Source organism: Myxine glutinosa, chromosome 4, assembly GCF_964187855.1.
Source record: "Myxine glutinosa chromosome 4, kmMyxGlut1.1, whole genome shotgun sequence".
Classification (NCBI taxonomy): Eukaryota; Metazoa; Chordata; class Myxini; order Myxiniformes; family Myxinidae; genus Myxine; species Myxine glutinosa.
The window spans coordinates 118051519-118065231 of NC_136264.1; the positions used below are offsets into that span (position 1 = coordinate 118051519).

The 13713-nt window shown below is 42.4% G+C and overlaps 1 protein-coding gene across 4 annotated transcripts in view; it reads left to right on the plus strand.

Annotated features, from left to right (window-relative positions):
* LOC137425121 (filamin-C) overlaps positions 1 to 13713 on the plus strand; it is a 182622-nt gene that overhangs the window by 89688 nt on the left and 79221 nt on the right. For all 4 annotated transcript variants that reach the window (XM_068113228.2, XM_068113230.2, XM_068113229.2 and 1 more), the window contains exon 11: positions 4745 to 4868. In XM_068113228.2, coding sequence (XP_067969329.2) covers positions 4745 to 4868 — 124 coding nt within the window. The remainder of the gene's footprint in view (positions 1 to 4744; positions 4869 to 13713) is intronic.

Sequence of the window (13713 nt, forward strand, 5' to 3'; positions counted from 1 at the left end):
AGTGTCTGTGCCCTCAAACTTTTGTTTCCGTGGTTGTGAAGTGTTTTTAATCACGTGGTGGTGAGGTATTTTGAATTGTGTTGGTGAGGTGTTTTTAAATGACGTGGTGGTGAGGTGTTTTTAAATCACATGGTGGTGAGGTGTTTTGAATTACGTGGTGGTGAGGTGTTTTTAATTATGTGGTGGTGAGGTGTTTTCAATTAAGTGGAGGTGAGGTGTTTTGAATTACTTGGTGGTGAGGTGTTTTTAAATGACGTGGTGGTGAGGTGTTTTTAATTTCGTGGCTGTGAGGTGTTTTTAATTTCGTGGCTGTGAGGTGATTTTATTACGTGTTTTATGGCTGTGAGGTGTTTTTCATTTTGTGGTGGTGAGGTGTTTTTATTACGTGTTTTATGGCTGTGAGGTGTTTTTAATTTCGCGGTGGTGGTGTTTATATTACGTGTTTTATGGCTGTGAGGTGTTTTTATTATGTGTTTTATGGCTGTGAGGTGTTTTTATTACGTGTTTTATGGCTGTGAGGTGTTTTTATTACGTGTTTTATGGCTGTGAGGTGTTTTTATTACGTGTTTTATGGCTGTGAGGTGTTTTTATTACGTGTTTTATGGCTGTGAGGTGTTTTTATTACGTGTTTTATGGCTGTGCGTTTTTAATTTTGTGGTGGTGTGTTTTTATTACGTGTTTTATGGCTGTGAGGTGTTTTTATTACGTGTTTTATGGCTATGAGATGTTTTTATTACGTGTTTTATGGCTGTGTTTTTAATTTTGTGGTGGTGTTTTTATTACGTGTTTTATGGCTGTGAGGTGTTTTTATTACGTGTTTTATGGCTGTGAGGTGTTTTTATTACGTGTTTTATGGCTGTGAGGTGTTTTTATTACGTGTTTTATGGCTGTGAGGTGTTTTAAATTACTTGGTGGTGAGGTGTTTTAAATTACGTGGTGGTGAGGTGTAATCGTCCCAAACTTCCAGTCTGCACCTACCCCTCCCCTATGTATGTGCTGAGGTTCTTTCTTGAAAAAAAAAAATTCAACCTAAATCTTCAACCTAAATTGCCTATAAAAATGTAATATCACAAACACAACAAATACATTTGTGCAAAGTAATTGTTTGTATTATGATTGGTGTAAATCATGACAACACAGCAACTCAGGTACAGTCATTAGCCTCAGCTAAAATAAGCCCGTTCCTCAGTAACGACGCTTGGTGAGGGGAGCGCAGCGAGCCGAGCCAAGCTAGTATATATATACATATATATACCGTTCATTTGGCGGGTCAGCATGCCCTGCTTCTGAGCGAACTCCTCAAACATCTGACAATGCCCCGCCAACTCCAAAAAGGTGGAAACAGCGGGGGATGCCGCCCTTCCAGCCTTCTCATGAGAAGCTGCAAGAAGAAGCAAAAACTCCTGCGTCAGGAGGCAACTTGAGTCCTTCGATGCAATTAACTCCATAACAGTACAGGAAAATGTAGACATGCATAAGACACCGGCCTGGGGACACCATTCCCTCCCAAGGACAGGCTCATTTTCATCACGGAACTATTCCTACGTTCTGTTCGGCTGCCCCCCAGAATAAGCAGAAAAACAGCCTCTCAAGAGCCCATCCCATAGCAGGGGGAATAGGGAAGACTTGAGCCAAATGCAGCAGTTTACAAAAATCACATGCAATAATTGTCAGATGGTGACATGGAAACCCAAGAGTACGTAAAGGCAAATGCTTCCGGAAAATTATTAAATCAGGCACTCAATATAATTTTATGTAATTATTTACTGTACACAGGAGTTTTTTTTCTGCTAGTATGAATATATAAACATCGTCACAGACAAGTGATCGGGGATAGAGCGAGTAATGTAAATCAGTTATGTCATTGGTACCTGTTCAGCATAAGGAGTGCGGTATCTATGTGGAAATGACAGGGAACTTGCCGAAGGATTATCAAGAGAGATAATCATGATTCCCTTCCCTCTCTGTCGGTGTCTAAGCCCCACTCTCCCCTTCTTTTCTTGACCCCTCCTGATCATCTCTCTGTAATCTGTCCTTTGTCTTCCATGAATGAACTGACGGCCCAGGTCTACAAGCAAGTGCACCCTGCTTCACGACACGACTTTCCTGATCCTTCGTGGCCACACGCCATGTTCAAAGGCTGCTCTGCTTACGCCAACAGTGATGGGCATTTTATAGCATGGCTTGGTCTGTGTGCAAGGCCAATGAATGGGCGTAGCGGGATGAGTGGACATGGAGTAGTGTGGTGATGGTAACAAAGGGGGAGAGTTTCAGCCATGTTGGATTGTTGTCAACATCAGCGTTGGAGTTGGAGTTAGAGATCTACTTTGAGGAGTTATGGTTTTTTTGATAAGTTTGTTGTCAAGATGCCAACGTCTATACCAGTGAGCACAGGTGTGTCGACAACTGCGAAAGGACAAATTTGGCCAGGACCAGCGCCAGAGCCATGACCTTTGTATCCATGCCACACCAGACCCTGTTATGGTGTGCGCAGAATGTTTTTCTTGTTCTGGCTTCCCCTCCCCTTCCGCATCTTACCTATCAGTCATATGAAAGGGATGATGTCATGGTTGTGGTATAATGAACTGAACATGGCATAATGGGACGTGATATTTAGTGACTGTAATATGTGTTTCTTCCTCCTTCTCCTCCTCCTTGTTCTTCCAGCCCTTCTCTATTATTAAAACATGTTCCAACATTGGTGTGTGTGTTCATGTTCCAATGGGTTTCAGCAGGTGAAATGCAGCGGGAAGGGAGTTTATTTTGGTTTCAAGTTGCGTATTATTATATAGCGTACTATTATATACTTTATATAGCGTATTATTATACACTTTTTGCATATTATTATATAGATAACCATGCACAGTTTGCACATTATTATATAGACGAAAACATAAAAGAATCTCTATGAAACCCTTGATAGAAAAACCGCTGGACAGAATAACTTGAAAACTGGAAGTTGTCACTAAATAACAAATCAAACTCCTGGAAGTTATACGACTTTTCCGGGAGAAAAAAAACTACTCCGTTGCCGCTCCCTTAAGGAGCGGATGTTTGTAGTAGATTGTCGTAGATCTCCACAGCAGATTTCACTTGATCACTGACTACAACCACCATGACATGAAATTCAGAATATCGCACTCTGTAGTGAGCGGGGCCCCCGGTCCATCGGGATGGGTTGTGGCAGGTGAAAGGCAGCAGCTCGGTAGTTTATTTTGGTTAAACGCTCCCTTTTTTCAAATTATTATATTAATGAATCCCAGTGTGGGTAGGTCCACGACCGTTGGAGTATTGGCGCCAAGCCTGTTAGGCGTTCATCAAATGCGGTAGGATTATTCGTGGTTCACCTGGCCCAAGTATTAGCAAATGAGAAACCTATTGCAGCGACAGAATCCTGTTAGAGTTTCTGTTTTTTTTTTGTTTTTTTTTGTTTTTTGTATACTGAATCGAGGCTCGTGGAAGAGCTAACATTTATTTCACAAACAAATCAACCAGACAAACAAAATACAAAAAGAGGGAGCGGAAGACAAGATGGGGAGAGAAGGGGAAGCACACAACCACAACATTTGAGAGCAGGGAGAAGTGTGGGAGGGAGAGGGCTTGGGGGGAGGAGGCGTGGGAAGGGGAGGGGGGGGGGGGAGAGGTATAAAACACAAGGGGACCGAAATTAGCAGGGGTAGAAAAGATCAAGGTTTTGGATGGGGGAGGATAAGAGATGGTGGTGAACAGCTGTTTTAAAGACCTGGAGGGTGGAGTGGGATTGAAGAGAGTGAGGGAGTTTGTTACAGAGGCGGGAGAAAAGAGGAATGAAGGAGTGAAGGTGAGCAGAAAGTCTTGATTTTGGCAGTTTAACCATAAGAGGGTTGCAGGCAGATCTTGTGCGACCTGTAGGAATATTTGGGGGACAGAGCCCAGAGAGAGCTGGGGGGGGCAAGGCCAGAGAGAGTCGGTAGAAGACGGAAAGACCACCAACCTGCCTGCGGTGAGTGAGTGAAAGGCCCTTGGAGTTAGCTTCATCACGGGAGATTCCAATGATTCTGAACGCTTTGATTTCAACAGCGTGAAGACGAGCTAGGTGTGAGGCAGGAGCACCAGACCAGAGGGGAGAGCAGTATTCCATAGAGCTGCGGATGAAAGCCTTGTATGTGGTGAGGAGCCCCGGTGTGCCAAGGAAGGACTTCGCACGAAGATCGCACTCATGTGCACCAGAAACCGAAGTAAAGATCTATTTGGCTTTCCTGGAGGCCAGTGCATGATCTTTTTCAGCAGTCCGACACAAAGGGGATTGCGCGGGTGGTAAATGTGACAACATACCCGGCGGTTTACCATTATAATGTACAATTTGGGATTCCCAAACTAGATTAAAATATTGATTTTTTTTTGATTTTTTTTTTTAATATATATTTTGCAGTGGTCTTTATGAGCTGGTTAATCGTCATAATGGTTATGTAAAGATGAGATGTACTAGATAAGATCGAAAATAAGTGAAAAAAATTATTTTGTAAAATTCACTGGATTTTATGACGAATAGATGGGTTTGCACTATTGCAATAAATGTCTGCTAAAATAACTGCTGTTAATTCAAATTTGAAAAGTCATTCTTGATGTAGCTTCTATGATTGCTGAGAATCCTTCAAAGCAGATTTAACAAATCTGAATTTGACTCCATAGGTTTTCTGATTTGACATATTTTGCACGTTATTTCCAAAACAGATATAAGAGTAAACTTTCTGCGTGTCTTCAGGAGGTGAAGAGGTCGTGAAGAAAACTGATCTTGGAGATGGTGTATATGCCTTTGAATATTACCCTTCGATTATTGGCAAGTACACAGTGACCATCACGTGGGGCAGTCAACCCATTCCTCACAGGTGAATGCTGCCCTCATTTGATTTCACCTTGCCTTTCAGTGGTGTGGAGTGCAGCTCCATTTATGGATGTTTACGTATAGCCTGATGTTTTTGGTCTATATCTCCTGAAATGCTTTCCATTCAAACCACTGAATCCCAGCAGCAATCAATCTATTAAATTCCATGCATTTATCAAGGCATATGTTTTTTGTTTTTTTTCATAAGTTTTCATAAACTTTAGCCAAACTTGTCGTTTATTTAAATTCTTCTGGTTTTGCCTAGTAATGAGGTGAATACAAACGCAAACCGAGAACTGTGTTGTGTTTTGTATCCCACTGATAGGCCGGATCTGGATTTGGACCTGAACCAAAATCTAATCACTTGTTCTTGGCACCTAACCAACTCATCCACATAGTTTAGTCATAACTCGTCCATAACGTTTTTAAATATCATGTTATATATCGCTTTTTGCCCGATCTCTCAATGGTGAAGAATCATTTAAAAATTAAATAATTATCGTATCCCAATCCATATTCAGATCTTCACCAAAATCGAATCGATTACTCCTTGTCACACAACCTGTACACCAAGTTTCGTCCAGATCCATCCATAACTATGTCGGTTTTAGCCCTATCACTCAATGGTGAAGAATCACTTAAAAATTCTAGGAGCCAGATCCAAATCCAGATCTTCACCAAAATCTAATCATTTCGTCCGTGTCACACACACTACCTCTCTGCCAAATTTCGTCTGAATCCATTCACAACTTTTTGAGATATCTTGTAGACAGACAAACAAACAAATGAAAAGTCGGCCAGAGACCGAGGACTTGCGGAATGGACTTTTTCATCGGCCATTTTGGACAAATATGGCGGCCGAACTACGTGACCGATGACGTCATCATTATTTGTTTTCTAAACTAATTTATACCTTGATGATGATCAAGAAATTTCATCTTGATCGGATGAAGTTTTGTACTTGTCGAATTATGACGTTATAATGTAGGCACCAATAATAATAATAATAATAATAATAATACATTTATTTTGTATAGTGCTTTTCAAGAAACCCAAAGAGGCTTTGACATAGTACGTAAAACAAAGACAAAAAAGACAAAAATACATAATTAAATAACCAAACAGAAAGGAAGGAGAAGGAGAAGAGACGGTCAGGGGTTGAATGCGGTGTTCAATAGGTGGGTCTTGAGTGATAATTTGAATGTGGTGAGTGAGGAGGAGTCTCTGATGGTTTGAGGTAGTGAGTTCCAGAGTGTGGGAGCAGCGATGGAGAAGGCCCTGTCCCCCCAGGATCTGAGTTTGGTCCGGATGGGGGGGGGGGGACAGGAGGTTGGCAGCAGCAGAGCGGAGGGTGCGGGTGGGAGTGTGTCTGGGGAGGTCAGTCAGGTAGGATGGGGCCAGGTTATGGAGGGCTTTGTAGGTCAGGAGGAGGATTTTGTACTGGATTCTCTGGGAGATGGGGAGTCAGTGGAGCTTGTGAAGGCCGGGGGTGATGTGGTCCCGGGCCCAGGAGTGGGTGAGTAGACGGGCAGCGGAGTTCTGAATGTATTGAAGTTTATTGATGATATTTGAGGGTGAACCATAGAGGAGGCTGTTGCAGTAGTCCAGACGGGAAGTGATGAAGGCGTGGATGAGGGTTTCTGCAGCTGTGGAGGAGAGGGATGGACGGAGACAGGCGATGTTTTTCAGATGAAAGAAGGCTGTCTTGGTGATCTGTTTAGTGTGTTTGTCGAAGGAGAGGGTTTGGTCAAAGATGATACCAAGATTCCGGATGTGAGGGGAGGTGGATACTGGGATACCGTCGATGTTGAGGGTGAAGTTGTGTGTGGATTTGGTGAGCGTTTTTGGTCCAATAATGATTATTTCGGATTTATCACAGTTTAGTTTGAGGAAGTTGATTTGAAGCCAGGATTTTATTTCAGTGATGCAGTTTGTCAGGATAGAGTGGGTGACGGTGGACATTGACTTGGCGGAAATGAAAAGCTGGATGTCATCGGCAAAGCAGTGGAATTGGAAACCATGACGATGGATTAAGTGACCAAGGGGGAACAGGTACAGGATGAAGAGGAGGGGACCGAGAACTGAACCTTGGGGGACACCTTGGGGGAGGGGAGCGGGGGGGGGGGGGATTTGCAGTTATTGATGGAGATGAACTGGTGCCTGTCGGAGAGGTATAATTTGATCCAAGAAAGGGCAGTGCCAGTGATGTTAAAGGTGGTTTCAAGTCGGGTAAGGAGGATGATGTGATTGATGGTGTCAAAGGCGGCACTGAGGTCGAGAAGGATGAGAATGTTGAGGTTACCGGCATCGGAGGAGAGGAGAAGGTCGTTGGTGATTTTGAGGAGTGCGGTTTCCATACTGTGGTTGAGGCGGAATCCGGATTGGAATGTTTCATACAGGTTATTGGCAGAGAGGTGATGTTTGATTTGAGTGGCTACAGCGCGTTCCAAAACTTTTAATAGAAAGGGTAGGTTGGAGATGGGTCTGAAGTTATTTGGGGTGTCAGGGTTGAGTCCAGGTTTTTTCAGAATGGGGGTGACAGCAGCGATTTTGAGGGATGGTGGGACGATGCCAGCAGACAGGGAGGAGTTTATCGTTGCAGTGATAAGTGGAGAGAGAGCAGGAAGGCAAGCCTTAACAAAGCTGGAGGGGATGGGGTCCAGAGTGCAGGTGGCAGTTTTCATTCCTGTGAAGAGTTCAGAGAGGTCAGTAGGGGAGACTGGGGAAAACTGAGATAGGGTTGGCAGGATAAGGGGGGGCAGATGGTTTGAGGGGGAGCAGGTGCGGTGGTGGTTAAGCTGCTGTAGATGTTGTCTGTCTTGCTTTGGAAGAATGAAAGGAAAAAAATGCAGTTGTCGACTGTGAATGACTGGGTGGTGGTATCCAGGGGGCTGAGGAGTTTGTTTATTGTGGAGAAGAGTGCTTTTGGGTTTCCGGAGCCAGAGTGGATTATTTGAGAGTAGTAGGTGGAGCGGGCGTATTTTGACATCTTTGTAGTGCTGCATCTTTGTAGTGCTGTAGTGTAGTGCTTTAGTGTCCATCTAAAGAGGACATCTTTGTAGTGCTGCAGGTGGTATTTGTAGGCTTGGGAGTGGATTGTGAGACCTGTTTTATTACGGAGTCTTTCAAGTTGGCGGACACGGGTTTTCATCAGGCGGAGTTCAGGGGTAAACCAGGGAGCAGAATGGGTGAAGGAAACTGTTTTGGTTTTTATAGGTGCAAGCTGGTCGAGGCAGGAGGAGAGAGTGTGGTTGTAGTAGTCAGTGAGGTCAGAGGGGCTGTGCAAATCAACGAAGGGAGAGGTGGACATTTTTTCGGAGAGGGAAGATGAGAATGAGGTAGGTGAAAGAGTTTAGCTTACGGAAGTTGATTATGCGTTTTTGCCTTGGTGCTGGGGTGGGAATGTTGATGGTCATAGTGATGGCTCAGTGATCGGAGAGGGTGAGGTCAGAGCCAGAGAGATGGTGTAGATTTAGTCCAATAGAACAGACAAGGTCCAGAATGTGACCACGGTTATGGGTGGGAAAGTTGACATGTTGAGTGTTGTTAAAGCATGCTGCAGTGTTAAAGCAATTAAGAATATCAATGAAGTCGGCGGTTATTGTGGAGTCAGTGGAGTCCATGTGGATATTGAAATCACCGAGGAGGAGGGTTGAGGGGGAGAAGGAACAGAGCTGGGTCAAAGTAAGAGAAGTCAGACAGGAATGATGGGTGTGGTTTGGGAGGGCGGTAGACAACTGCCATGACTGACTGTGTGTGACCAGAAAGTTTAAAAGCCAGGTGTTCAAATGATGGAGCAGATGAGATGGAGATGAGGCTGGTCTTGATGTCCTGTCGGTGTATTACAGCAATTCCACCACCTCAGCCCTCCGAGCATGGTTTATTGATGTATGAGTAACCATTGGGTGTAGTGAGGTTGAGTGAGAGGTAGTCCAGAGGTTGTTGCCAGGTTTCAGTCAGACAGAGAAAGTCCAGTTTATTGTCCAGAATGAAGTCGTTCAGGATGTGGCTTTTATTGTTGAGGGACCGGGTATTGAACAGAGTAAGCTTCATATTGCTTTGTATGGTGTGGATGGACTCGGGTGATATTTTTTTTTTTTTTTTTTTTTTTTTTTTTGTATACTGAATCGAGGCTCGTGAAAGAGCTAAATTTTTTGCCAGGGCTTGCATATTTTTTGCCAGGGCAATATTTTGCCAAAATGGTTTGCCATTGCAATGGTTTGCCAAAATAAAAATTTTGCCAGGGCTTGCAGACAGGGGGTGCGTTCGTGTATGTTTCGACGGGTGAGAGTGTGCTCAGCTGACCAGAGTGAGGGGATGGAGTGACCTGTCTAGGAGTAAACAATGGACTATGACATCATCATTAACATATTTTATTCCCCATGGAGAGTTCTTTACAATGAGCCATGCCATTTTTTTCTATTCGGCACTTTCGGAGATATAGAGGTGCAAAGTTTTTCCGTTTTTCCAAGATGGCGGCCGAACCACGTGACCGATGACATTATTATTTTTTCTCCACCAGTTCATGCCGACATGGCGTTCAAGAAATTGCATTTTGATCGGATGAAGTTTTGTACTTGTCGAATTATGACGTCATAATGGAGGCACCAATGACATCATCATTTACATATTTTATTCCCCATGGAGAGTTCTTTACAATGAGCCATGTCTCAATTTTTTTTCTATTCAGCACTTTCGGAGATATAGAGGTGCAGTTTTTGGTTTTTCCTAGATGGCGGCCGAACCACGTGACCGATGACGTCATCATTTTTTTTTTATCCACCAGTTTATGCCCTCATGTCGCTCAAGAAATTGCATCTTGATTGGATGAAGTTTTGTACTTGTCGAATTATCAAATTATGACGTCATAATGGAGGCCTTGGGCCGAGAGAGTTAAAAACTGGGCACAGTCTATTCCAGGGCAAGACAAATAGGTGTGTAAAGTTTGGCGATTTTATGTGGCAACGGTGTAGACGTAGTGCTGCACACAGACAGACAGACAAACCAATCAACATACTTGCCGGAATCTTTTCCGGCAAGTAACAAGAAGACGTCATGCAGAGCATGATACTTGTAAAATCCACCACCCTCCAAAAGGATGCCATTGATTCATCAAATTGATCCATTTTATCAAGATTACAATTGACAATCTTGATCAAAGATCAGGTCAATAGGATTAAAAGTGACAATTTTTCAGATGAAAATTGATGCTTTTAGAAGTTTGACCTAGAATTGACCTTTGAACTTTTGGAAAAAATAGTTGGCTTCCCAATTCAGTGATGCACTCTGTAATTGCTGTGTAATTCTCAGGTTAATAAGATGAAGTGATTTTTCAAATGAAAATTGATAATTTTAGAAATTTGTCCTTGCTGTTTAATTCTTTGACTTTGACCTTAAAAATAGTTGGTTTCTCAATTCAGTGAGGCACTATGCAAATGCTGTTACATTTCCCAAGTCAATCAGATGAAAATTGAAGATTTTTCAGATGAAAATGGATGATTTTGGAAGTTTGACCTTGAGTTGATCTTTGACCTTTTGACCTCACAAATAGGTAGGTTCCCAATTTAGTGACTCGAGAAACAAATGTTTAATTTCCAAGTCAATCGGATGAAAAATGGCGATTTTAGAAATGTGAACTCCAGATGACCTTTGACCTCAAAATCAATAGGCTTCTCAATTGTGTCGACCTCTACAACTTGAAGCTTCATGACAATCAGTTTGGAATTGTGACCTGTAGGTGAGTGACGGACACAACCCGTCCAGACGGACAGACAAACAGACAGACAGAATAACAAACACAACCGACCAATATACAGTACTTGAAAAATCTTCGATTTTGCCACATATCTTAGAGTTTGGTCACATATAAAGTGAACAACTCATTAAAAAATCTTCGATTTTGCAAGTAACAAACAGACAGACAGGGGTGAAAACATAACCTCCATCCACCTTTGGTGATGGAGGTAATAATTTAAACCTTTCTTGAAGCAATATTGTTCAGTCACATCATTGTAACCATGAAGATACATTCAAAACTATAACAGCACTCGGTAGAGCGCATACCTCCACTAGGCTGACCTGTTTACATGTTGGATCCCACTGATAGGCTGGAAATGCATCTGGACTTCAACCAAAATCGAATTGGCTCATTTTTGTCACCCAACCAACTCATCCACCAGGTTTTGTCCCAATTGGTCCACAACTTGTCACGTCATGAAATATTATGCTATATATAGTTTTTGGTTCCATCTCTCAATAGTGAAGGAGCATTTGAGAATTTTTTTTTAAAAATTCTCGGGTCTGGATCAGGATATTTACCAAAATCGAATCGATTGGTCCATGTCACACACCCAACCTGTCCATCAAATTTCATCTGAAATCATCCATAACTGTTTGAAATGTCATGCTACCTACAGCCACGTGAAAAAGTAAGGACACCCCATGTAAAGTTTTGACTTTTTCAACATATTCAACATACAGCTATTTGATCTTCATTTCAACAATATTGATAGATAAAGGTGATATAATATAACTCTATCTATAATTCCAGTAATCTCTGTATGTCTGTATGTTTGTCTGTGACCGCTGTTTCTCGACAACCACGGGTCCGATATACTTTAAACTTGCCAGGTATATTGCTGGGGACCCGAGGATGTGCCTTTTCAAGGTTTCATATTAATCGGACAAGTAGTTACCGAGCTATGGCGATTTCTTTACCAAACTCCGCAAGCCGTTCGCTTTGGACCAAACCATTTCATGTAAATAGAGGGGGGGGATTGTCACCGTACTCGCAAGCTGTTCGGTTTGGCTTTGCGAATGGACCAAACCATTTCATGTAAATAGAGGGGGGGGGATTGTCACCGTACTCGCAAGCCGTTCGCTTTGTTGGACCATTCGCATGGACCAAACCATTTGCGAATGGACCAAACCATTTCATGTAAATAGAGGGGGGGGATATAATTTTAGATATATATATATAGTACGGGCACGCCCTAGTATAACAAATATCATGAAACATTTACATTTTGTAGTCCATTGTATAATTTAAATAAACATAAATGCAAATTTCGCATGTGGAAAAAGTAAGTACACCCTTGGCTCTGATAGGTGGTATTGCCCCCTTTGGCAGAAACAACCGCAAGTAGGCGTTTCTTATAACTGTCTACCAGTCTCTGACATCGACTGGGAGAAAATTTTGCCCACTCCTCCATGCAGAATTCTTTCAGCTGTGCGATGTTTTTTTTTTTTTTTTTTTTTTTTTTTTTTGTATACAAGATCGAGGCTCGTGAAAGAGCGATTGAGGGGTTTCTTGCATGCACAGCTCATTTCAAATCCCCCCACAACATCTCGATGGGATTTAGATCCAGACTTTGACTTGGCCATTCCAGAACCCTCCAATTCTTTCTTTTCAGCCATTCCTTGGTGGATTTACTGGAATGTTTAGGGTCATTGTCATGTTGCAAGGTCCACCTTCGGGTGAGCTTCAACTTTCCGACAGATTGCCTCACATTATCCTCAAGCACCACTCTGGTACAATGAAGAATTCATTGTGGATTATATGATGGTGAGGTGCCCAGGCCCTGATGCAGCAAAGCTGCTCCAAACCATAATATTTCCACCACCATGCTTTACAGTTGGTATCAGGTTCTTGTGGTCAAATGCTGTCTGGTTTTCGCCAAACATGTCTTCTGGTACTGTGGCCAAATAGCTCTACCTTTGACTCATCTGTCCAGAGCACATTGTTCCAGAAGTGCTGGTCTTTGCCTTGGTGTTCATTGGCAAACTTTAGTCTTGACCTGATGTTCTTTCTGGACAGCAAAGGTTTCCTCCTGGCACACCTACAGTGTAGATCAAGTTTGTGCAGCCTCTTTCTAATGGTAGACTCGTGCACTTTGACATCAACAGTGGCAAGATCTACATGTCGGTCCCGTGATGACATTCTGGGGTTCTTAGAGACTTCTTTCAGCATCTTGCGGTCTGCTCTCGGGCTGAACTTGCTGGGGTGGCCTGGCCTGAACAAGTTGGCAGTTGTTTGGATTCTTCTCCACTTGTAGATGATCTTCCGGACGGTCGAATGATTGATTTCAAATTGTTTGGAGATCTTTTTAAATCCCTTCCCAGACTGGTAGGCATCTATAACCTTCTTTCTGAAGGCCTCAGAGAGCTCTTTTGATCAAGGCATGGTGATGCCGCACACTTCCACAACAAAGAGCAAACCAAACTAAATGTCTGAGGTTTAAATAAGACAGGTTCCTCCAAGATCCTCTCTAACGATGTTCTAATCATTTGCACCTGAGCTGGTGCACATGATTCTAATTTTAGGTATTTGAAATAGTGATAAATGTAGGGGTGTACTTTCTTTTTCCACCTGCGAATTTGCATTTATGTTTATTTAAATTATACAATGGACTACAAAATGTAAATGTTTCATGATATTTGTTATATTATATCACCTTTATCTATCAATATTGTTGAAATGAAGATCAAATAGCTGTATGTTGAAATATGTTGAAAAAGTCAAAACTTTACATGGGGTGTACTTACTTTTTCACGTGACTGTATATCGTTTTTTGGCATACCACTTCAAATTATCAGATCTGGATCTTCACCAAAATTGAATCAATTTGTCCTTGTCACACACCCAACCTGTCCACAGAGTTTCATCAAAGCGATCCATATATTTTTGAGATATTATTTTTTTCCTATCTCCCAATGGTGAAGAATCACACACAAAAAAAAACAAAAAAAAAAACTCTAAAACTGGATCTTCACCAAAATCAAATCAATTCATCCTTGTCACATACCCAACCTGTCCAAGTTTTGGCTGAATCCATCCGCAACGTGTGAAG